Genomic DNA, 26,713 nt, shown 5'->3' with positions numbered 1-26,713 from the left:
AGCCAGCTGCATCGTTTCAATAATGTGGGGGATTTTCACTTGTTTTTCAACTGGTGCGTGTTAGCTTTCCAGTTGCATGTAGGCCTACATCTGATGTGGAATTTCTACAGATAAATACAGTATGTGGTCAGGGAAGTGGGTTCTAGAACAAAAATGTTATCTGTAATTTCATGTTGCTCCTTCACACTAGATGTTTGAACCTCATTGTAAAATACCATTATTCCACTTCCACAGATTGACGGCAGCCTTCAGCAATGTCACGTTTCTTTGCCACCGGGTCCGACAGCGAGTCCGAATCCTCCTCGTCGGCTGACGAGATCACCCCTAAAGCACCTGGAGCTACTTTCACCAAGCAGTCAGTACTACTTTTCTCTCGTCAAAACCTCAGTCACACTAACTGTTGTTTCTACAGCTCTCTCACTTTTCCACATTTGGTCCCTGCAGGTCATTGCTACTTAGTGACGATGAGGAGGACACCAAGAGAGTGGTGCGCAGTGCCAAGGACAAGAGGTCAGGCATTTACTCTACTTCATGATCCAAAGAACCATCTAAGCCTTGTCCCTGATCTAGTTGTGCTGTACAGTCAGCTTCTATGGTAGTTATTATGCCCTTTGGCTATCAACCATCATAGGAGTTGGTAATACAGCATAGGCATAACTAGGGTTGCAAAGTGTCAGAAACCTTCTTGGAAATTTTCCATGGGAAGTTAAGTGCTTAAATTCATCAGTTAGCTTATAACAGTGAACCTTTTTTTGTGGGATACACAAGGCAATTCAAGGGAACTGCAACCCTCTGCATGCACAGTGCACTTCCATTTTTTTAAAAATGTAACCAGGTAGGCCAGTTGAGAACAAGTTCTCATTTACAACTGCGACCCATCCAAGATGAAGCAAAGCAGTGCGACACAAACAACAACAGAGTTACACATGGCATAAACAAACATAGTCAATAACACAGTAGGAAGAATCTATGTACAGTGTGTGCAGATGTAGTAAGATTAGGGTGGTAAGGCAATAAATAGGCCATAGAGGTGAAATAATTACAATTTAGCATTACCACTGGAGTGATAAATGTGCAGATGTGTAAGTGGAGATACTAACAATATGGGGATGTGCAGTGTAATCTGCCATATGTACAGCTGATTCTCAAGATCTTGCACACTAATGAGATGCTGTTGAGCCCACACTATTACACTGTTTGAGCTAAGGACTACATGCTTTCTGGTAAGTTTTGATTACAATACTGGGTGGGGTGAAAATATTTTATGACACATGATTTGTTGTTGACTAGTAAATAGTAGCCCACAGCAGTGTTTAAGTCATTCAAACGTAACAATTTCTGCTACTTAGTTTTTGCTACCATGTGGGTTTTAGCTTGCTTGAGCCTGCTAATTGTGGAGTGTTAATTCACCTGTTTCCATACATGTTTAATTTTAAAACATGTATCTTACAAATAAGTTGTTTAATCTAACATGTTTATCAAATTAAAAAAAGATCTTACAAAAGTAGTTGTTTCATCTAACTGCTTAACTATTTATCTGTACATAAAATTGTATTATTATTTTTTTGCAAATTTATTTTTTCTACTCTTTACAAGAAAATGCCACGGGCACACTATCTGATGTGTGGAGACATTTCACTGAAGCTAATGTAGAAGGAAAAGCTTTGTACATTTGCAAATACTGTGCCAAATCATATGTGAAGAATGCAACAAAGATGCAGAATCATCTGGCCAAGTGCATAAAGTTCTCTCAGCGCTCACAACAAGCAACTTCTGAAAGGTCTCTACTATTTGAGGTGAAAATGATGAAGACGACACCTTATCGATAGCAACAGCTCATGGTCCTACTGGAATCAGATGGGTTTTTTTACTCAATGGAGGAACGTAGTCAGAGAAATGCTGATGAATGTCTTGCTCGAGCTGTGTATGCAACTGGTTCACCTCTGCTCACAGGCAATGTGTATTGGAAAATATTCTTCGTCCAGCATACACTCCTCCAACCAGACATGCTTTATCTACTCATTTGCTAGATGTGGAGTTCAACAGAGTTTGAGTGAAGGTCAAGCAAATCATAGAGAAAGCAGACTGCATTGCAATCATCAATTATGGATGGTCGAATGTTCGTGGGCAAGGAATAATTAACTACATCTCCACCCCTCAACCATAATTCTACAAGAGCACAGACACAAGGGACAACACACCGGTCTCTACATTGCAGATGAGCTGAAGACAGTCCTCAATGACCTTGGACCACAGAGGGTATTTGCACTGGTGACAGACAATGCTGCGAACATGAAGGCTGCTTTGTCTAAAGTGGAGGAGTCCTACCCTCATAGCACACCCATTGGCTGTGCTGCTCATGCATTGAATCTGCTCCTCAAGGACATCATGGAACTGAAAACAATGTATACACTCTACAAGAGAGCCAAGGAAATGGTTAGGTATGTGAAAGGTCATAAAGTTATACAAGCAATCTACCAAGCAAAGTGAGAAGAATAAGAACACCACATTGAAGCTACCCAGCAACACCCATTAGGGTGGTTTTTTCATCATGTGTGACAGTCTCCTGGAGGGGCAGGAGTCTCCAAGAAATGGCCATATCACAGTCTGCCGATATAGACAGCCCCATCAAGAGGATCCTCCTGGATGATGTATTTTGGGAGAGAGTGGTAAGCAGCCTGAAACTCCTGAAACCTATAGCAGTAGCCATTGCACGGATTGAGGGAGAAAATGCCATCCTGTCTGATGTTCAGACTCTGCTTGCAGATGTAAGAGAAGAAATCCATACTGCCCACTTCACTGTTGCGCCAAGCAGAGGAAACTGCAGTTCTGAAATACATCAAAAAGGGAGAAGACTTCTGCCTGAAGCCCAAACACGCCACAGTGTACATGTTGGACCCCAAGTACGCTGGCAAGAGCATCCTGTCTGGTGCTGAGATCAACAAGGCCTATGGTGCAATCCCTACTGTGACTCACTACCCTGGCCTGGAAGAGGGCAAGGTTCTTGGCAGTCTGGCGAAGTACACTTCCAAGCAAGGTCTTGGGATGGAGATGCAATTTGGCAGTCTCATCGGCCACCTGGTGGAAGGGACTATGTGGATCTGAGGCTCTTTCCCCTGTTGCCTCCATCCTCCAAATTCCACCAACATCAGCCACCTCAGAGCGCAACTGGTCCAAGGGTTAAAAAATTGGTGGCTGTCTGGGCAAATTTAAGGCTTTTTGAGCCTGACAACGAGTTATCCTCAAGGTTGGAAAGTGACAGTGAAGATGAGGCCTCAGTCTGATGTTCAAGAGGTGGACATTGAGGTGGTCCAGGGAGAAGACATGGAAACCTGAGAGGAAGACAACCAAAGCTTTAGTTTCTAGACTATCATTTCACAGATGTATGTTAAATGTTTTTGAGACATGCGATGGATCATTGGGGATCATTCAATATTCTCTTTTGTTGTTCAGTAAAATCAGTCAACTAATTTAATTAAAGTTCAATTCGTAACTAAATTATTTTAAGGATTTAATCATTTGCAATTGTCTACTTATGATAAGGTAAAATGTTTCTGTCTCCATGTGATATGGTAAATATATCCAATGCAAAAAACATCAACATTTAAATGGTATTAATATTAATTAGCATATTCCCGGTAATTCCCACGGAAAGTTTCTACCTCTGAATATTACCCAAAATATGCAACCCTGGCATAACTGATCTGGGACCAGGCTACCACCCATAGGAGTTGGCTGAATAGCATAAACATACAGTACCAGTCAAAAGGTTGGACACCTACTCATTTCAGGGTTTCTCTTTATTTTTACCGTTTTCTACGTTGTAGAATGAGAACTCGCATGGAATCATGTAACGAAAAAGTGTTCAACAAACCCAAATATGTTTTATATTTGAGAAACTTCAAAGTAGCCACCCTTTGCCTTGATGACAGCTTTGCATTCTCTCAACCAGCTTAGGGGTAGTCACCTGGAATGCATTTCAAGTAACTGGTGTTCCTTAAGTTCATTTGTGTAATTTCTTTCCTTAATGTGTTTGTGCCAATCAGTTGTGTTGTGACATGGTAGGGGTGGTATACAGAAGATAATCTGGACTTTTACCAAATAGGGCTATGGAAAGAACAGCTCAAATAAGCAAAGAGAAACGACAGTCCGTCATTACTTTAAGACATGAATGTCAGTCAATGCGGAAGATTTCAAGAACTTTGATTTATTTAGAATTCAAGGCACACTTAATTAGCATGGCTACCACAGCATTGTGCAACTATCTCACCTGGTTTGGGCTTAGTCCCACTATCATTTGTTTTGCTGTCTGTCTGTAAAAACCCTTGAATGAATAGGTGTGTCCTAACTTTTGACTGGTACTGTATCTGGGACCTGACTAGTGTCCCTTGACTGGACTGCCTCAGACAGTATGTGTTGTTAGTATGCCTGCCCTTGACTATGCCATCTAACCAATTCTTATATCCCAGGTTTGAGGAGCTGACAAACCTGATCAAGACGATCCGCAACGCCATGAAGATCCGAGACATGTCCAAGTGTCTGGAGGAGTTTGAGCAGCTATGTCGAGCGTTCCTCAAAAGCAAGACTATAGTGGACAAGGAAGGGGTGCCCCCTTTCTACATCCGTCTTCTGGCTGACCTGGAGGACTATTTGAATCAGGTAAACCTCCACAGTTCACACTTTCTCTGCATGTCAAACTGCTCGAATGTCAGCCTGTGATATCTTGGGACTGTAAGGTTCTAGCGCAAAGCATATTTCTGAGATATGAACATCCGTTTTCAGATCTCAGAATTGTTTTGTAGTGGATTTTTCTTTCATAACCCATTAAGGGTCTCGCCTTAAAGGTACGTAAAGTGCAGAGTATCAAAATCCTGAGACATTTTGTCAATCAGCTTTTTAGGGGGGTGCAACTAGGGCTGTGGAGGTCACAAAATTGTCAGCCAGTGATTGTCAAGCAAAAACAGTTGAAGTTGGAAGTTTACATACACCTTAACCAAATACATTTAAACTGACATTTAATACTGGTAAAAATTCCCTGTCTTAGTTCAGTTAGGATCACCACTTTATTTTAAGAATGTGTAATGTCAGAATAATAGTAGTGATTTATTCCAGCTTTTATTTATTTCATCACATTCCCAGTGTGTCAGAAGTTTACATACACTCAATTAGTATTTGGTAGCATTGCCTTTAAATTGTTTAACTTGGGTCAAACATTTTGGGTAGCCTTCCACAAGCTTCCCACAACAAGTTGGGTGAATTTTGGCCCATTCCTCCTGACAGAGCTGGTGTAACTGAGTCAGGTTTATAGGCCTCCTTCCTCACACACGCTGTTTCAGTTCTGCTCGCAAATGTTCTATAGGATTGAGGTCAGGGCTTTGTGATGGCCACTCCAATACCTTGACTTTGTTGTCTTTAAGCCATTTCACCACAACTTTGGAAGTATGCTTGGGGTCATTGTCCATTTGGAAGACCCATTTGTGACCAAGCTTTAACTTCCTGACCAATGTCTTGAGCGGTTGCTTCAATATATCCACATTTCCATTTTCATGATGTCATCTATTTTTGTGAAGTGCACCAGTCCATCCTGCAGCAAAGCACCCCCACAACATGATGCTGCCACCCCCGTGCTTCACGGTTGGGATGGTGTTCTTCGGCTTGCAAGCCTCCCCCTTTTTCCTCTAAACATAATGATGGTCATTATGGCCAAACAGTTCTATTTTTGTTTCATTAGATAGTCAGAACACATCGTCAAATACATTAGTAAATGTGTTAACATCATGACAACACCATTTACTTTTTTGTTGTTGCTGGCTAGCCTAGATCACAGTTTCCCAAACTTGTTCATGGGGCCCCACCATGAATGCGCATTATGGTTTTTGCTCTAGCACTGCACAGCTTATTCAAACAACCAACTCCTCGAGATTTGATTATTTGAATCCATTGTGTAGTGCTCATAGGAACAAACTAAATGCGATCTGTATTTGTTCTGGCTTGTAATTGGTTTGCACATAGGCCCTTATGTTGCCAAGTTCAAATGTTGTATTTGTTTGAAAAAACATCTAAAGATCAATTGTGTTACTAACACATTTTACAAAAAATTCAGAGAGAACCTTGTAGTCCCAAGGTCTTGATCTATTGATGTGAGGTTTTCCAAACTATGAAAATGATGAAAAATATGCACAGACGTTATCGATAGAAAAAACATGAAGTAATGACTGGAACGCTGTGATTTATGAAGACACATTCTTAACATTATCCCTAAAGACATGATGTTTCATGTTTCCCTACAGCTTTGGGAGGACAAAGAAGGCAAGAAGAAGATGAACAAGAACAACGCCAAAGCCCTCAGCACCCTGCGGCAGAAGATCCGCAAGTACAACAGGGATTACGAGACGGAAATCACCAGCTATAAGGAGGTGAGGCTTTTCACTACAACAACACAGGACGGTAGATTCTTAAAAAGCTGTTTTTAAAAATAAAAAAAACGTGCATATAACACTTACCAATAAGGAACGCACATATGAAGCTCCATTGAAGAATCTAGATATTCATTATGGCACCTTTTTTTGAACATTCAGTGCCTTCACACCTTGATTTCTTCCATAATGTTCTACAGCCTGAAGTAAAATTGTATTAATAAATCCTCTTGGAACTACCCATCCCGGATCCAGGAGAATTGTCATCAACTACACTAATTAGCATAGCGCAACAGTCAAAAAATATTACTAGAAAATGTTCATATTCATGAAATCACAGGTAAAATATAGTGAAACACAGCTTAGCCTTTTGTATCACCCTGTCATCTCAGATGTTGAAATGATGCTTTACAGCCAAAGCAAGACAAGAGTTTGTAAGTTTATCGATAGCATTATGTACAGCTAGCAGCAGGAAGCTTGGTCACGAAAATCAGAAAAGCAATCAAATTAACCGTTTACCGTTGATCTTCGGATGTTTTCCTTCACGAAACTCCCAGTTAAACAGCAAATGTTCCTTTTGTTCCATAAAGATTAAATTGAGGTTTTGTCACTGGCCTGTACACAATACCCCATAATGTCAGTTGTTTTTTAAATGTTTCAAATTAATGAAAAGCGATAATGTCTTGTCATGAATGCAACAACATTCTAGTACATTTATAAACTGGATTGTGTTTCGGAATTCAGTTTTTCAGAATTTTTTTCATCGTTGTTGCTTACAGCTGATTAGAGTTCAAACAAAAACCATGGTTGGTGGTTCAAATTAATCAAATGTGGTTTAGTGATTAAGTGGATCGGTTGTAGATTGAGGGCATCTAGCTTAGATTGTTGGACGGCCGGGCTGTTAAGCATATCCCAATTGAGGTCACCTAGCAGTACGTACTCTGATAGATGGGGGGCAATGAATTCACATATGGTGTCCAAGGGACAGCTGAGAGCTCTATAACAAGCAGCAATAGTGAGGGACTTATTTCTGGAGAGATGGATTTTTAAAAGTAGATGCTCAAACTGTGGGCATAGACCTGGAAAGTATGACAGAACTCTGCAGGCTATCTCTGCAGTAGATTGCAATTCTGCCCCCTTTAGCAGTTCTGTCTTGACTGAAAATGTTGTAATTGGGGATGGAAATTTCAGAATTTTTGGTGGCCTTCCTCAGCCAGGATTCGGACACGGCTAGGACATCAGGGTTGGCGGTGTGCTAAAGCAGTGAATAAAGCAAACTTAGGGAGGAGGCTTCTGATGTTAAGAAGGTAGAAACTAGGGCCTGTAGGACCTGCCTTGTTGATAGTGCTGTCTAGAAGGTAGAGCAGCGCCTTATTATGGACATACTTCTCCCAATCCTAGATACTGTTGTGTCAATATGTTTTGACCATGAACGTTTACAATCCAGGGTTACTTCCAGCAGTTTAGTCACCGCAACTTGCTCAATGTCCACATTATTTATTACAATATTTAGTTGATGTTTTAGGGTTTAGTGAATGATTTGTCCCAAATACAATGCTTTTAGTTTTAGAAATATTTAGGACTAATTTATTCCTTGCCGCCCACTCTGAAAAGAACTGCAGCTCTTTAAGTGTTGCAGTCATTTCAGTCGCTGTAGTAGCTGACATGTATAGTGTTGAGTCATCTGCGTACATAGACACTCTGGCTTTACTGAACGCCAGTGGCATGTCATTAGTAAATATTTTTTTTAAGTAATGGGCCTAGACAGCTGCCCTGGATAATTCCTGATTTTACCTGGATTATGTTGGAGAGGCTTCCATTGAAGAACACCCTCTGTATTCTGTTAGACAAGTGACTCTCTTTTTTTCACAATATAGCAGTGGGTGTAAAGCCTTGTCTCCCAGTCCCTACTGTTGAAAAACATCACAGCATGATGCTTCCACCGCAATGCTTCACCTTAGGGATGGTGCCTGGTTTTCTCCAGGCGTGGCACTTGGCATTCAGGCCAAAGAGTTCAATCTTGGTTTCATCAAACCAGATAATCTCTTGTTTCTCATGGTCTGAGAATCTTTAGGTGCCTTATAGCAAACTCTAAGTGGGCTGTCATGTGCCTTTTTACTGAGGATTGACTTCTGTCTGGCTACTCTACCATAAAGGCCTGATTGGTGGAGATTGTTGTTCTTATGGACTCCAAGTTGTTGGATGCTTAATGGAAACAAGCATCGTAGCAAAGGGTCTGAATACTTATGTAAATTAGGTATTAAAAACAAAAATGAATACATTTGAAAACATTCCTAAACTGTTATCGCTTTGTCATTATGGGGTATTGTGAGTAGATGAGGAAACTATTTAATTCATTTTAGAATAAGGCCATAATGTAACATAATGTGGGAAAAGTCCTGAATACTTTCCTTTAATGCACTGTAGGTTAATGGCTTTTCATGACAATTATGCTGGCTTACACTCCGCAGTCTGAAGTTACTCCTGCACGCATAAATTCAATCCAACACCCCCCTTGTGATTTCAACTTCATAATCAACCTTTCTCAAGATACTCAGATTCAGGGTGAGACGCTTAGTTCCTACTAATGGCCCGTTGACATAATGGCAATCTGACTTTTCTCCCTCTCATTCAGAACCCAATGGCGTCAGCGGATGAGGAGGAGGAGGAGGAGGAGAAGTATGATGTCGACTCAGGTGAGTTTCTTACCTCACCTTTTCATTACACCTCGAGCCTACAGTAAATACCAGTAATGGAAGACTCGAGTCTGCTTTTATTAAAGCCAGAACTGACCGACATGGGACTACCTCCTGTTTTGGTATAATGAGGCAGCTTGATGTACTAGTACACCCCCTGGACAGGACACAAATCTATTGCAAGGCCCTAAGGCGTCGACATGCTTCTGTTCGGCTAGGCGAACTGAATAAGTGTGCTTACAGACTCCCTTAAGACATTATCTTGAGAGACATAGTACTTTGTCCATTTTAGAGAAGTTGTAGCCAGTATACATTTCCTCAAAGATAACTCATCTCATTTAATTTAGTTGTTTTTCTGAGGAGATCTTAGTCGCTCAATTTTACATCCAACTGAGATGTTTGTTGCAGTATTTCTCAAAGAAAACAATGTGCATTAAAATGAGTAGTCTCTCATTGAATGACAAAGCCTTTACTGAAGACTCCCTACTGGCTACCGACTTCAGCTTGCCTCAAGGAAAAATGTGTGCACAAATAACTTAAACCCTTACCGATATCCAAAACAAACGTCACAAAATGTTGTCATAGTATATGCACAAACTCTTCCGAACTGTTTTGGCTGAGAAGCATGCGGACTACTTTAGTAGTTAATCATTTCCTTAATGGAGAGAGGCATTGGGCCCATTTTTAGAGTGGTATGATTTGACTTTCCAATCGCAGTGCACCATTGATACATGGATTCTGTTTTAACTGCCGTTGTCTCTCTAATCACCTTGGTGTCTGTAGGGTCGTCGTCAGATAGCGACGAAGTGCCGGGGGTTGCCAAGAGCTTCCTGAAGAAGAAACCGGCTGCCGAGGTGGCAGCGCCTCTGCCGGACGCCAGCAAGTTCCTGAAGGCAGCGGCGGTAAGAGGATGAGCAGTCGCTCTATTGCAGTGCGCAGTTATTGGCAAGCACACTCGCTTGAAAATTCTTTTTAAAAAATGAGTGTGACATTTCTCTGTTTTGGCTGAGGGGCTGCCTAATCATAAAGCACTATCATTCTCCCTACCAAGCCCTCTCCCGCTGACAGTCCATCTTTATTGTCCACCATCACTTTAATCTAACTTATGTGTGTAATGACTGCGTACATTGTCTTCAACAGGACAAGGAGGCTTCCAGCAGCAGCAGTGATGAGGATGACGAAGACTGGGACTCGGACACCGTGGAAAGCGGCAATGGTAGTGAAGACGAAGAGAGCAAGAATGCCTCCATGGCCCAAATCTTCCTGAAGAAGTCAGTCCCTTTCCCTGTTCTTTTTACTACAACATCCTTTGTACCTCACGCGTTAGACTCAATCCACAATCATTCTGTCCCATCACTGCCTGTGTAGCTGAACATTGCTCTAATTCTAAACATCCTGCCTCTTTCTTTCATTCAGTAGCTCTCTATGTAAAACTATGCTCTAGAGTAGGGGTCAGCAACAGATGGTATGCGGGCCATATTCAGGCCCGTGATTTCTGTTCTGGGAAGAAATCAGCTGACAACAGAATCTAGTTGCCTACCGCTGCTCTAGAGACTTGTCTCTGACAAGTTTTAGACACTGTCTAATGTATTTACAACACCCCATTCTGTCTCGCCAGGCCTGGTAGTGAGGCAGAGCGACACACCAGCGAGAAGAAAAAGGAGGATAGGAAGAAGAGACACAGGCGGAAGGAGCGGCTGGAGGAAGAGGCCGAGGAAGAGGCCCAAGAGGAGGGTGAAGGCGAATGGGAGAAGGTGAAGGGAGGCGTGCCCCTTGTCAAGGTGGGTGATCAAGTCGTGGCATGACAATACAGAGCATCCTCACTACACTTATCTGTATATATGGTTTGTATATCCAAATATGTCCAAATGTAAGAGAACTGATTGAAACGGAGAGCAACCACTTGGACTTTACCAACAAGAAATGCTAATTTTCATTTTCCATTGCAAAATGTTGTAGTGCATTTTCTGTTGCATGCCCAAATGAACACGACCCAATGGTCCCATAGACTTGGGCCCAGAGCCATAACGCTTCTGAGTAGAAGTGCTGCTAATCTAGGATCAAGTCTATAGATTGTAATGAACCTGATCCTAGATTAGTACTCCTCTGAGACTCTTTTATACAGACCCAAACCTGCCAGAGGATGTGTGCTAATTGCTTCTCCCGACAGGGGAATCTTAAGATGTTTGCCAAGGGAACAGAGATCAACACAACAGTTGTGGTAAAGAAACTCAATGAGATTCTGCAGGCCCGTGGAAAGAAGGGAACAGACAGGTACTACTCATTTGACCTCATTTACATATGCTCTGTCCCAAAATTAGCCCCTAGTCACTTCTCGTTGGCCCTTTGTTGATCTGAAATCCAGGCTGATGGCAACAAGATGGTATCGGTTCTTCCTAAGGCTAGACAACATTTTAGCCTTTCACTGATATAGCACTTTGTCTACAAGGGGACACCCCGTAGGGTTTTGGGGTTTCTTTTGCGACCAGACAAAAAAAAATAAGTTAAAGCCCAAGCCGATATGACACCAACGCCTGAAAAGACCCAAAACTAACCTAACACTGTTCTTACACCCCCTGTTTCTGTCTACCACCACGTCTACTTCTGCTCTGTTCAGAGCTGCCCAGATTGAACTTCTCCACGCTCTGGCCAACATCTCCAACGAGAACAACCTGGGTGAGGGCATCCTGGTCAAGATCAAGTTCAACATCATCGCCTCACTGTACGACTACAACCCCAACCTGGCCGCCTTCATGAAGGCCAGATGCACTTCTGTTAAATGATCATTTGTGAAATGCTTAATTGTTAAATGACTAGTTGCCAAATGCTAAAACCTTCCTGTTTTTAGTCTGCCTCCATGGATGTGTGGCTATGCTAACGGGACAAAGACTTTCCGTTTTCTTATGGGGTTGAGCCTGAGCGACCTTAATTCCGCCACCTCTATGAAAGGATTGCTCATTTGGAGAGAGGGGGGGAAAAAATAAATATCTGAGAATCCTGCAATAATGGCTATTCTATCCCCAATAGTAGTTGGGGGTTAAACGGGTACAACTTGAACTTATTGGACAAGTTCAAGTTGTACTTTGCCCATTTTTAGAAATGTCTTCTCGAAATGTCTTCTCGAGGCTTGCAAAAGTATTCACCTCCCTTGGCATTTTCTTGCAATACAACCTGTGATTGAAATAGATTTTTACTTCGATTTCATGTAATGGACATACAAAATTGTCCAAATTGGTGAGGTGAAACAAAAAAAAGAACTTGCTTTAAAAAATGATAAAAACGGAAAAGTGATGGTTGCATATGTATTCACCCCCTTTGCTATGAAGCACCTAAAGATCTGGTGCAACCAATTACCTTCAGTCACAATTAGTTAAAGTCCACCTGTGTGCAATCTAAGTGTCACATGATCTCTGTATATATACACCTGTTCTGAAAGGCCCCTGAGTCTGCAACACCACTAAGGGGCACCACCAAGCAAGTGGCACTATGAATATCAAGGAGCTCTCCAAACAGGTCAGGGACGAAGTTGTGGAGAAGTACAGATCACAGTTGGGTTTTTTTAAATATCAGAAACTTTGAATATCTCACGGAGCACCATTTAAATCCATTATTAAAAAATGGAAAGAATATGCTACCACAACAAACCTGCCAAGAGAGGGCAGCCCACCACAAGTCACGGACCAAGCAAGGATGGCATAAATCAGAGGCAACAAAGAGACCAAAGATGACCCTGAAGTTAGCTGCAAAGCTCCACAGCGGAGATTAGAGTATCTGTCCATAGGACCACTAAGTCGTACACTCCACAGAGCTGGGCTTTACGGAAGAGTGGCCAGAAAAAAAATAAGCAAACATGTTTGGTGTTCGTCAAAAGGCATGTGGAAGACTCCCCAAACATGTGGGTGCAGGTGCTCTGCTCAGGAGAGACTAATATTGAGCTTTTTGGCCATCAAGGAAAACGCTATGTCTGGCGCAAACCCAACCCCTTATCACCCCGAGAACACAGCGTCATGCTGTGGGGAAGTTTTTCCATCGACTGGGAAACTGGTCAGAATTGAAGGAATGATGGATGGCGTTTAAATACAATAAATTATTGAGGGGGAAACCTGTTTGTCTTCCATAGATTTGAGACTGGGACAGAGGTTTACCTTCCAGCAGGACAATGACCTTAAGCATACTGCTAAAGCAACACTCGAGTGGTTTAAGGGGGAAAGATTTAAATGTCTTGGAATGGCCTAGTCAAAGCCCAGACCTCAATCCAATTGAGAATCTGTGGTATGACTTAAAGATTGCTTTACGTCAGCGGAACCCATCCAACTTGAAGGAGCTGGAGCAGTTTCCCTGTGCCAAGTTTATAGACACCCTAAGAGACTTGCAGCTGTAATTGCTGCAAAAGGTGGCTCTACAAAGTATTGACTTTGGGGGGTGAACAGTTGTCATGGCTTTTTGGTGAATAGTTATGCACGCTAAAGTTTTGTCTTGTTTGTTTCTCACAAAAATATTTTGCATCTTCAAAGTGGTAGACATGTTACGTAAAGCAATTGATATAAACCCCTCAAAAATCCATTTTAATTCCAGATTATAATGCAACAAAATAGAAAAAATGCCAAGGGGGGGTGAATACTTTTGCAAGCCACTGTATTCACCAAGTACATTTACGTTTACAAGGAATTTGTCCTGGCAAAATGGTGCTGACAGCCATAAACTCCCGTGTACAGCCCGGATTCTCCTGTATTTGTCCCTGACCCAATTCCCGCTAATATTCTCCTCATCCCCTTTACCTGTTCCCGCACAACCCCTCTCCCAGGCTGACATGTGGAAGACGTGTCTGGACTGCATTGACGAGCTGCTGGACATCCTCTTTAACAACAACAACATCTTTATCGGCGAGAACATCGCAGAGGACAGCGAGAACCTGGCCGTAACCGACTCTCAGGTAATTCTCAAACTCTTAGTGAATGATTGGTTGATTACATTTCTTAGAGAATTATTGATTGGTTGGTTACATTTATTTGAACTAATCCAAACAAGAAGTTCCCTCACAGGAAAATTAAGCTCTAATATAATTTAAACATAAATAAATACGTACACAATCAAGAACAAGCAGTATGTACGTTAGATAAACCTTTCAAGTATAACAAGCTTTTATTTACTTTTGGCAAGGATAGGCAGTCATGGCAAGAATGACAATACACTCCACGTGATAGGCTACAGTTTTGAAGTAGATTGTCCAACTATAGTCAGTTTTTCTATCTTCCTCAGCCATTCAGGGTGCGCGGCTGCATTCTGACCTTGGTGGAGAGGATGGATGAGGAATTCACCAAGATCATGCAGAACACTGACCCCCACTCTCAAGGTGAGGCCCATTTTGGATCCACATTCCCCTTTTCACATTATAGAGGTCACTTGTGCGTTTGTCAAAGACAAACTAAATTGATAGAGTAGACGGCAATAAAGTTTCTATGGAAACCTGTACACCACAAATTATTAGGATCACTTTTTTTTTTTTTTTTTTTTTACCTATAAACTCCCATACCCATAATTAGTGTGTTTCCTTACCACTGCAGTTTGAGCTGATATTTCACACTCCCTTGCAATAATGATCATTCAATCACTCACTCGATCTCCCCCAGAGTATGTGGACAACCTGAAGGATGAGGGGCGTGTATGCGGCATCATCGACCGCCTGCTGGGCTACCTGGAGACCAAGGGCAGCACGGAGGAGGTGTGCCGTGTTTACCTACGCCGCATCATGCACACCTACTATAAGTTTGACTACAAGGCTCACCGCCGCGCTCTGGGCCTCCAGGGAGAGACCAAGGTAAGGAAATGGACAGAGACCCCAACATAGACATAGAATGACATCCTTGTCATGGGTACATTAAATTTGGCAGCCGGTCCACACATCCTAGAACTCTAATGGTAATGTCTGTTTTAGTAATTCTATTTCTATGGACCCCAAGGCTGCATCTCAATTGTTTAAAATTACTTAATATCTTTCTCGTTTGAAATTTCAGGATAGGAGATGTCAGCAATATGGCAGATACTCACTAGGAATTTGTTCAGAACGTATCTTTTGGGGTTAGAGGTCGACCGAATATTATTCTTCAATTACGTTACCAATTATTGGAGGACCAAAAAAAAAAAGCTGATACCGATTAATCGTCCTATTTCTTTTATTATTTTTTGTTTTTAAATATATATTTGTATATACATTTGTAATGACAATTACAACAATACTGAATTACAACACTTGAATTTAATATAATACAGAAATAAAATCAATTTAATCTCAAATAAATAATCAATTTGGTTTCAATTTGGTTTAAAAAATGCAAAAACAAAGTGTTGGAGAAGAAAGTAAAAGTGCAATATGTGCCATGTAAAAAAGCTAACGTTTCAGTTCCATGCTCAGAACATGAGAACATGTTGGTGGTTCCTTTTAACATGAGTCTTCAATATTCCCAGGTAAGAAGTTTTAGGTTGTAGTCATTATCGGAGTTATGACGTGTCGACTATTTCTCTATACCATTTGTATTTCATATACCTTTGTCTATTGGATGTTCTTATAGGCACTTTAGTATTGCCAGCCTAATCTTGGGAGTTGATAGGCCTGAAGTCATAAACAGCGCTGTGCTTCAAGCATTGCTAAAAGCTGTTCGCAAATGCAGTAAAGTGATGTTTGAATGAATGCTTACAAGCCTGCTGCAGTCTACCACCGCTCAGACTGCTCTATCAAATCATAGACTTAATTATAATATAAAAAACACACAAATACGAGTCTTAGTTTTCAGATTTGACCATAATATCGACCTATCATTTCGAAAACAAAACATTTATTATTTCATTGAAATATGGCACCGTTCTGTATTTTATCGAACGGGTGGCAACCCTAAGTCTAAATATTGCTGTTACATTGAAGGTTGCAATGTAAATAAAATGTTATTAGTCACATGCTGGATTGCAGGGAGCTTGGCCCCAGTGATGTACTGGGCTGTACGCACTACCCTGATTAGAAATTTGGTCAAACTAATTTAAGTTTCCCTGCATTAAAGTCCCCGGCTACTAGGCTACGCCGCCTCTGGGTGAGCGTTTTCTTGTTTGCTTGTGGCTGAATGCAGCTAATTCAATGCTGTCTTAGTGCCAGCCTCTGACTGCGGTGGTATGTAAACAGATATGGAAAAATACAAAACTCTCTAGGGAGGTAGTGTGGTCTACATTTTATCGTGAGATTCTCTACCTCAGGCGAGCAATAGCTTGAGAATTCCTTAATTATCGTGCACCAGCTGTTATTTACAAAAAGACATAGTCCGCCGCCCTTTGTCTTACCAGATGCCGCTGTTCTATCCTGCCGGTACAGTGTATAACCAGCCAGTATGTTGATATTGTCCTCGTTCAGCCACGACTTACCAGACGCCGCTGTTCTATCCTGCCGGTACAGTGTTTAACCAGCCAGTATGTTGATATTGTCCTCGTTCAGCCACGACTTACCAGACGCCGCTGTTCTATCCTGCCGGTACAGTGTATAACCAGCCAGTATGTTGATATTGTCCTCGTTCAGCCACGACTTACCAGACGCCGCTGTTCTATCCTGCCGGTACAGTGTATAACCAGCCAGTATGTTGATATTGTCCTCGTTCAGCCACGACTTACCAGACGCCGCTGTTCTATCCTGCCGGTACAGTGTATAACCAGCCAGTATGTTGATATTGTCGTCGTCCAGCCACGACTCCGTGAAGCATAAGATGTTCGTTTTTAATGTCCCGTTGGTAGTTTAATCTTCGCCATAACTCGTAAATGTTTATTGTCCAAAGATTGCACATTTGCTAGCAGAATGGAAGGAAGTGGGGGTTTATTCGGTCACCTACGAATTCTCAGAAGGCAGCCTGCGCTCCGGCCCCTTTTTCTTCACTCAAATCACGGGGATCTGGGCCTGTTCCTGAAAAGGCAGTATATTGTACGCGTCCGACTCGTTAACCTAGTAATATCATCAACCATGTGTAGTTAACTAGTGATTATGTGAAGATAGTTTTTTTAAAGTTTAATGCTAGCTGGCAGCTTACCTTGGCTCCTTGCAGCCACAAATTATTTTTGATGCTGCACTCGCGTAACAGGTGGTCAGCCTGCCACAGTCTCCTTGTGGATTGCAATGTAATTGGCGTCCAAAAAGGCAGATTACCAATTTTGGTGTGAAATTGAAATCGGCCATAATTAATCGGCTGACCTCTGAGGGCCCCCTAAATAGTCAATGGAATGCTTTTCATGACTACGAAGTGTTAGTTGTATACAAAATAATTCTTATCCATGAGCTAATGTCCTAACCCAACCTTGTACTCACCTCCCATTGAGTTATCACTCTATCCCTCTCTACATTTCTCCTCCCTAGTCTGAGCAGGATGCGGAGGAGAGCGAGGGTGAGGACAGCGCCTTCATCATGGACCGCCTGTGCAAGTTCATCTACGCCAAGGACCGCACGGACCGCATCCGCACGTGCGCCATCCTGTGCCACATTTACCACCACGCGCTACACTCGCGTTGGTACCAGGCCCGTGACCTGATGCTCATGAGCCACCTGCAGGATAATATTCAGCACGCCGACCCACCCGTACAGGTATGAACACGTGAGTGTGGGGGCACACAACACCGGCACCCAGGATGTCAAGCTGTTCACACAATTCATTTACTTGCATATTTTCGGATGTTAGTATATCAAAAATATGTATGTTTTATCATTGGAATGTGCTACAAAACGAGGCAAGGATGCACTTTAGGACCTTGCGGCTGTGTCTGAGCGGTCGGGTCGACTGGAGTGTTTATCCGACAGGATAAATGTTTTTATAAAATAATGTCTCCCCCCCACCTCTAAAACCAAAGTTGCACCTCTGCTAATATCACATACGCTTTACTCTATTTGGGGCTTATTCACCATCTAAGGAAGTGGAAATTCAACTCATTATCTAGATCACTAAATATAATAAACTGCTTGTTAGATTAATTACAACTAACAGTACATTTAATGTCCTAAACTTTGCCATGTACTACCCAATGATATCTATATAGGCCTATGCAATCATCAGAAAAGGCCGATACGCGCTTTGCCCGATCCGAATCTAAGATCAATACCAGTTTATTTGTTCTAAAAACGGTGCTAAAACACTACTTATAGTTGAGAAAATAAACAAACACATGTAGGTATTGTTGGTGTCTCATACAGGAGAGGGAGTGCAAAACAACGACGCTGGACAGAGTGGAATCAGGTGTAGCAAAATGGCAGTTTATTTAAAGTCAGAGATATCTTGTCCTACAGCGTGCACGGACCTAAGCCATATTACTCTGTGAGGAGTCAGCTAAATTAGGCTGCCCAGCCAGAGTTTACAGCAGAATGTATACACAGAATAATGTAGGTGGAGTCTCGTCGTGTTGGTCTTCTGACTGGTCCTGAAGAGTTGGAGGCGGGCCTGCTCTAGCCAGAGCAGGGGCCCCATTGGTGCACAGCAGTAGGGGGGGTGGAGTGTGAGTGTACAGTGCTCATGAGATGTTTGTGTGTCAAGGAAGCGTGAATATAGGGACTGGCAATGTCTGCTTTAGGCTCAGGTGTTTCCTGTCTCTGCAGGAGTGCATGCAAGGGTCAATGTCAGTGAGATAGTTTGGCACTCTAAGCTCGTTAGTGTTGCAGGATTCTTTGTAGTTTACAGGGGAGTATATTTGCGTGATGGCAGCTGCGTGTCCTTCGGATAATCATGTTATTGCACGTAGGCTCTAAACTTGACTGAGGACACTGGGCCCAGAGTTATCTGAGGACATCCGGTTTAACCAGAGCATTGGCCTGCTAGTAATGCTTTATATTAGATTATTTATTACAACAGTAGTTGCTTTCAAAACCGTTCTTTCTCGCTATTGAATTTTGAATTGCTGCGCAATCGGAACACATTTTCTTTCTCTACGCGAAGTGCTCAGGGGAGGGAGTGAGTCGCTCCTGCCAGCGAAACAGGGGCAGGGCAGACACTTTAATTGCAGGGATCAGGATAAGCCTGCTTGACCAAATCAAGCTTTTATCCTCCCCAAAAACAGAAAGCCTTGTAAAGTGATCAACTAGAATTTGCAGCTCGTACCGATGTGACCAAGAAAACATTGAACTTGCACAACCAAGTTGGTCTCAAATCAACTAAATTATTGCACTGTGGGGCCCTGCACATAAACTGTGTACACCCACCCACACAGACTGATAGACCTCTGTGTGTGACCATGTCTCCCCCTCCAGATCCTGTACAACAGGACCATGGTGCAGCTGGGGATCTGTGCCTTCCGCCAGGGCATGATCAAGGACGCCCACAATGCCCTGCTGGACATCCAGTCGAGTGGCCGTGCCAAGGAACTGCTGGGCCAGGGCCTGCTCATGAGGAACATGCAGGAGAGGAATGCAGAACAGGAGAAGATCGAGAAGAGGCGACAGGTAAGCTACGGCTAGGCTAAGCTTAACTCAGTGGAAGAAACCACTGGTAGACTAAGGCTAGGATAGGTTGAAGCCAGCAAGCAGAACAGTAGAGGATTGTAAATACACTACAGTTAGCCTAGGCTAGTCAAATGCAGAACAGAAGAGACGAGCGGTAGGCTAGGCTAAACCCAGCAGAACAGTTGACAGGTAGGCTACGCTAAACCAAATCAAGCAAAAGACAACGCAGGTATGCTAGGCAAGGATAAACCCAGCCGAGCAGGAAACGATTGGTCTACCAGTCGTCTCGTATCACTCTCGGCTAAACAGACAGGTAGGCTAGGTTAAACATGGGGCTAGGTAAAACCCGACCGCGTAGGTTCCCAGCTGTAAAGCCTTTGTCTGGAAAGATTAAATAAAGATTTTCAGGATGATATACTGGAGCCTGTTTTGAATATTTTACAGTATTGCACTGATACACTACACTGACTGGGGTTGGTTTACGACGTGACGTTGTTGTCCATCTTGTTCCAGGTGCCCTTCCACATGCACATCAACCTGGAGCTGCTGGAGTGCGTGTACCTGGTGTCTGCCATGCTGCTGGAGATCCCCTACATGGCAGCCCATGAGTTTGATGCCCGCCGCAGGATGATCAGCAAGCAGTTCCACCACCAGCTGAGGGTGGGCGAGAGGCAGCCCCTTCTCGGTACGTACAGTAGACTGTGGTGACGAAGCAAGGTTGTGTTCATTAGGCACCAAATGGAAGAAAACAGACTGAAATGGACAGGGACTGCCTGGACCTTTCCAAAAAGACACTCATTTTGGTTTTAGAACGTTTTCCGTTGCGTGCCGTAATGAACACCGCCGAGTTTAGGACCAAAGGGTGGGTGGGGACAAGTAACTCATGCCTCAAAGAGACACAGGACTTAAGATGGGCAAAAAGGGCTGTTTTATTCTGATTGGCCTCAAATATCCAGTAATCCTGAGATGTCAACACAATGACTATTTAGAGATGTTGTGATGACCGTATTACCGCCACAGGCAGTCATGACCGCAGGTAAATTTCACATGACCGTTGAGTGGCCATGTAATCTCCTTTTATGCACTCTGGACATGCGTGGGTAACGACCTGGTACTCTGTGCTCTATTGTCCCTTTAACTTCTTATGGCTGCCATCCCATTAACGGGATAATTGTCATCAACAACCGCTGAATTGCATAGCGCCACATTCAAATAATATTACTAAAAATATTTATATTCATGAAATCACAAGTGCAGTATAGCAAAACACAGTTTAGCCCTTTGTTAATCCACCTGTCGTGTCAGATTTTGAAAATATGCTTTACAGCGAAAGCAATCCAATAGTTTGTAAGTTTATCAATCGCTCGACAAAACATTATGTACACCTAGCATCAAGTAGCTTGGTCACGAAAATCAGAAAAGCAATTAAATTAATAGTTTACCTTTGGTCTTCGGATGTTTTCACTCACGAGACTCCCAGTTACACAAATGTTCCTTTTGTTCCATAAAGATTATTTTATATCCAAAATACCTCCGTTTGTTTGGCGCGTTATGTTCAGAAATCCACAGGAAAGAGCGATCACGACAACGCAGACAAATTCCAAATAGTATCCGTAATGTGAACAGAAACATGTCAAACGATTTTTTATAATCAAAATCCTCAGGTTGTTTTTAAAATATATAATCAATAATATATCAACCGCAACTGTCTTTTTCAGTCGGAGAGGGAAAGGCATTGGCTACCCAAACTCTGTTGCACCAAGCAAAACGCTGCTGGCACCCGGCCATACAATGACGCAATGTTATCTTTCTCCCTCATTTTTCAAAATAAAAGCCTGTCTAAAGACTGACACCTTGAAGTGATAGGAAAATGAATCTGGTTGATATCCCTTTAAATGGAGCAAAGGCAGGCTATGGAACATGGAGTTTTCAAAATAGAAGCCACTTCCTGGTTTGATTTTCCTCAGGGTTTCGCCTGCAATATCAGTTCTGTTATACTCACAGACAATATTTAGATGACGTGTTTTGTCTCTTGCCCCTGTTCCTGACCATTTAATAATGGGCCATTCTAAATCATACATTTGACATATTAGTAAAAACCAGATTAAACTGAGAATAGTCTGATGGGTGAACATATGATCACTTGATGAGAGAACAGCGTGTGTAGCACGGAACAGAGCATAACCTTTTTTTGCACAATTCATAACTAATTTAACCAAATAACTCAATCTGACGTATAGAACCTCAAATGATCACTTTTACGCTCAACATGGGCACTTCATATGCACACTCGCTCCGGACTGGGAAAAATACATGTTGTATTTTATTCCGCTAAGTTCAATTATAAAATTCTAACTATTAAAGCATATAGAATAAAATGATGTCAGCTTATACAATTTTAAAAGCATTACAATACATTCACAGATTTCACAACATGCTGTGTGCCCTAAGGCCCCTACTCCACCACTACCACATATCTACAGTACTAAGTCCGTGTGTGTGTGTGTGTGTGTGTGTATATACATGTGTCTGTGCCAATGTTTGTTACTTCACAGTCCCCGCTGTTCCATAAGGTGTTTTAAAATGTAATTTTACTGCTTGCGTCAGTTACTTGATGTGGAATAGAGTTCCATGTAGTCCTGGTTCTATGTTTTACTGTGTTGACATGCCCAGGAATTAAATGAGTTAATAAACCAATAAAAATGCGTTCTAAACCTCTCTGCCAATAACTAGTTTTCGGTTTTCCCCTCCCCACTCAGACCGCTCTCTCTGACAATTCTTGCTTGAGAAATTACTATTTTTCTAAGCTTTTGTTCTCCATCTTTTTTGACCATTGTAATAGAAACAGAATCTCAGTGAAGTATTTAATCGTTAACCAGAAATGATTTGATATTGAGATAAAAACGGCTGCATTAACTTAAAGGTCTAAGATTGTATTGGTACTTGTCTGTATTAGCTGTACAGGCACAAAAATGGACATACAGACACTAAACAAATCCGTCCCTTTCCGTGCATCCTCCAGGACCCCCAGAGAGCATGCGCGAGCACGTGGTGGCGGCCAGCAAGTCCATGAAGATGGGCGACTGGCGCACCTGCCACTCGTTCATCATCAACGAGAAGATGAACAGCAAGGTGTGGGATCTGTTCCCTGAGACGCAGTGTGTACGAGAGATGCTCGTCCGGTGAGTTTTCTGAAATAAGGTCTGCATCAACACCCCTCTTGTTCAACTCTCCCTTGTTTGATCAGAGGTCAGTATCAACCAATCGTGGCCTGGAATGGTTTTAATAAAATTAATTCAATCAAGATCGTCAAATAGCTAATTAAACACTACCTTTTTAGTAGCTTTCTTTAGACAAAATAAGTTTTACACTATTACTCACAGTGACTGCTTATTTCATGACTGAACGACCGTTTCGGCAGCCCGTCCTTCAGAGGTAACATTCCTGTAACGTTTCCTGGTGGTTTGTGGTTGCAGGAAGATCCAGGAGGAGTCTCTGAGGACGTACCTGTTCACCTACAGCAGCGTTTATGACTCCATCAGGTAATAACTTTTCAAACGGTCAGAGGTGGTTTCCCAGTTACAGATTACACCTAGTCTTGGACTAAAAAGCACATTTAGTGGAGATTCTTAATTACTGTAGCCTGGTCCCCAACTGTTTGTGTTGTGTAGCCGACAGCGATGACCATGGAGATTACTATAGACTTAGTGTTTCCAACGTAGCCAGCCTTCCAAAATCCCATCTCTTTCACTTGACTATTAAGTCAGGCCAATTTCACATTTCACAGACAGTGATTTAGGGCTGTAATCTAGCTCACTACGGTAAAACAGCCCGTTCCTCATCGGACAGTCACGGCTCCATGTGCGCCCCACACACACCCGTTCTGCCCCTCTACCAGAAAGGAGTATCAGAGAAGGTCTTTCTATTGCCTTCACTTAGCTTCTCCCCAGACTTTCAACATTCTTTCCTCATGATTTGTCTAGTTGGATTCGATTTCGTGCTATAGCCCAACTGTCGTTTTTAGAAGCGTTTTTGTATAAAACTATTTTAATTTAAGGGGGGGCAGCAACAGGGTCGATTTAGCATTGTGCATCACAATGTTTAATGGGTACATAACCACAATAGGACAATTGTTAAACGGTGATGTCAACCATCTCCTTCGGAGTAGTCATGCTTAGGTTACTTCCCCAGGCTTTCACACTAATGTGAGTAGCCTGGGATTCCAAGGCTACCATTGGTTTTACAGCACAAAATTGGACCAGGCTACATATACTGTGCCTCATCATATAATTGTCTTACCTGGTTAAAGAATGGATAAATAAAATTCAGACATTTCTTCTCCCCCCCCCCCCCCCCCCTCTTTGTGTCTCAGTATGGAGACACTGAATGAAATGTTTGAGCTGGAGCTGCCCACAGTGCACAGCATCATCAGCAAGATGATCATCAATGAGGAGCTCATGGTAAAACCCGCGGCATCAATGGTCTCAAAGGGCTGTGTGTAGATCGTACAACCCCACAGATTTAATGAAGCTAGATGATGTCTGTGTCTGAATGGCTTTCTCCTGTGTGTATCATGTCTCCCCTCACACAGGCGTCCCTGGACCAGCCCACCCAGACTGTGGTGATGCATCGCACAGAGCCCACCTCCCTGCAAAACATGGCCCTGCAGCTGGCTGAGAAGCTGGGCGGCCTGGTCGAGAACAATGAGCGCATCTTTGACCTCAAGCAGGGCGTGTATGGTGGCTACTTCAACAGAGGTTAGTGGGGCTGCCCCATAGAATACATGCAGACCTGCCAAACTGCACGCATTTTGCCGATCATCCACACATTTTGAGGCCAACGTACACCGGTATGAAAAACTACCTCCACTAGAAGCCTATTTTTGCATATTTTATCATGTTGTTTTTGACTGAACTATCTGAAGTTGAAGCCAATCAGAGGTCTTGGCCAATCAGAGGACTTGGGCATCTCTAGCGCTCCAACCCGCACCCGTAGTCGTAGTAGTTTCCTCTCAAGCTTGGATGGTAGCACTCCACTTCGTCTGTTGATACCACTGTTAAGGGGGGAAAAGGGTAGGACAAATGGAGAACGAACTGTTTGCCAAATACATGTTCCAAAATTGTATGTGTTAGTCAAGCACACATCCACTATTTCGTAGTTGTGTCACAGGTACTAGCAGACTGGTGATGGTTACACGCTCACAGATACTAGCAGACTGGTGATGGTTACACGGTCACAGATACTAGCAGACTGGTGATTATTACACGGTCACAGATACTGGCAGACTGGTGATGATTACACTGTCACAGATACTGGTGATTATTACACGGTCACAGATACTGGCAGACTGGTGATTATTACACGGTCACAGATACTGGTGATTATTACACGGTCACAGATACTGGCAGACTGGTGATTATTACGCGGTCACAGATACTGGCAGACTGGTGATTATTACACGGTCACAGATACTGGCAGACTGGTGATTATTACACGGTCACAGATACTGGCAGACTGGTGACTATTACACGGTCACAGATACTAGCAGACTGGTGATTATTACACGGTCACAGATACTGGTGATTATTACACGGTCACAGATACTGGTGATTACACGGTCACAGATACTGGCAGACTGGTGATGATTACACGGTCACAGATACTGGCAGACTGGTGATTATTACACGGTCACAGATACTGGCAGACTGGTGATTATTACACGGTCACAGATACTGGCAGACTGGTGATTATTACACGGTCACAGATACTGGCAGACTGGTGATTATTACACGGTCACAGATACTGGCAGACTGGTGATTATTACACGGTCACAGATACTGGTGATGATTACACGGTCACAGATACTGGCAGACTGTTGATTATTACACGGTCACAGATACTTGCAGACTGGTGACTATTACACGGTCACAGATACTGGTGATTACACGGTCACAGATACTAGCAGACTGGTGATTATTACACGGTCACAGATACTAGCAGACTGGTGATTACACGCTCACAGATACTGGCAGACTGGTGATGATTACACGCTCACAGATACTGGCAGACTGGTGATGGTTACACGGTCACAGATACTGGTGATTATTACACGGTCACAGATACTAGCAGACTGGTGATTACACGCTCACAGATACTAGCAGACTGGTGATTACACGCTCACAGATACTGGCAGACTGGTGATTATTACACGGTCACAGATACTAGCAGACTGGTGATTACACGCTCACAGATACTAGCAGACTGGTGATTACACGCTCACAGATACTGGCAGACTGGTGATTATTACACGGTCACAGATACTGGCAGACTGGTGATTGTTACACGGTCACAGATACTGGCAGACTGGTGATGATTACACGGTCACAGATACTGGCAGACTGGTGATTGTTACACGGTCACAGATACTGGCAGACTGGTGATGATTACACGGTCACATATACTGGCAGACTGGTGATTATTACACGGCCACAGATACTAGCAGACTGGTGACTATTACACGGTCACCGATACTGGTGATTATTACACGCTCACAGATACTGGTGATGATTACACGGTCACAGATACTGGCAGACTGTTGATTATTACACGGTCACAGATACTTGCAGACTGGTGACTATTACACGGTCACAGATACTGGTGATTACACGGTCACAGATACTAGCAGACTGGTGATTATTACACGGCCACAGATACTAGCAGACTGGTGATTACACGCTCACAGATACTGGCAGACTGGTGATGATTACACGCTCACAGATACTGGCAGACTGGTGATGGTTACACGGTCACAGATACTGGTGATTATTACACGGTCACAGATACTAGCAGACTGGTGATTACACGCTCACAGATACTAGCAGACTGGTGATTACACGCTCACAGATACTGGCAGACTGGTGATGATTACACGCTCACAGATACTGGCAGACTGGTGATTGTTACACGGTCACAGATACTGGCAGACTGGTGATTGTTACACGGTCACAGATACTGGCAGACTGGTGATGATTACACGGTCACAGATACTGGCAGACTGGTGATGATTACACGGTCACATATACTGGCAGACTGGTGATTATTACACGGCCACAGATACTAGCAGACTGGTGACTATTACACGGTCACAGATA

General features: G+C 42.9%; 1 protein-coding gene across 2 annotated transcripts in view; it reads left to right on the top strand.

The window, feature by feature from the left end:
- The first annotated feature begins 216 nt into the window (after positions 1-216).
- The window catches only part of LOC139396942 (eukaryotic translation initiation factor 3 subunit C-like), a 31,821-nt gene continuing 5,324 nt past the window's right edge, over positions 217-26,713 (top strand). For both annotated transcript variants that reach the window (XM_071143874.1, XM_071143873.1), the window contains exons 1-20: positions 217-355; positions 445-510; positions 4,470-4,659; positions 6,291-6,416; positions 9,052-9,112; positions 9,896-10,014; positions 10,253-10,383; positions 10,731-10,893; positions 11,295-11,386; positions 11,730-11,871; positions 13,917-14,045; positions 14,372-14,465; positions 14,743-14,930; positions 17,496-17,720; positions 19,371-19,562; positions 20,076-20,247; positions 22,585-22,744; positions 23,039-23,104; positions 23,935-24,022; positions 24,154-24,319. In XM_071143874.1, the coding sequence (XP_070999975.1) occupies positions 255-355; positions 445-510; positions 4,470-4,659; positions 6,291-6,416; positions 9,052-9,112; positions 9,896-10,014; positions 10,253-10,383; positions 10,731-10,893; positions 11,295-11,386; positions 11,730-11,871; positions 13,917-14,045; positions 14,372-14,465; positions 14,743-14,930; positions 17,496-17,720; positions 19,371-19,562; positions 20,076-20,247; positions 22,585-22,744; positions 23,039-23,104; positions 23,935-24,022; positions 24,154-24,319 (2,671 nt within the window). In that variant the 5' untranslated portion in view covers positions 217-254. The remainder of the gene's footprint in view (positions 356-444; positions 511-4,469; positions 4,660-6,290; positions 6,417-9,051; positions 9,113-9,895; positions 10,015-10,252; positions 10,384-10,730; positions 10,894-11,294; positions 11,387-11,729; positions 11,872-13,916; positions 14,046-14,371; positions 14,466-14,742; positions 14,931-17,495; positions 17,721-19,370; positions 19,563-20,075; positions 20,248-22,584; positions 22,745-23,038; positions 23,105-23,934; positions 24,023-24,153; positions 24,320-26,713) is intronic.

The sequence above is a fragment of the Oncorhynchus clarkii genome, unplaced genomic scaffold (genome assembly GCF_045791955.1).
Source record: "Oncorhynchus clarkii lewisi isolate Uvic-CL-2024 unplaced genomic scaffold, UVic_Ocla_1.0 unplaced_contig_5756_pilon_pilon, whole genome shotgun sequence".
Classification (NCBI taxonomy): domain Eukaryota; kingdom Metazoa; phylum Chordata; class Actinopteri; order Salmoniformes; family Salmonidae; genus Oncorhynchus; species Oncorhynchus clarkii.
Note: the sequence above shows the minus strand (reverse complement) of the source record. Positions and strands in the feature narration are given on the sequence as shown.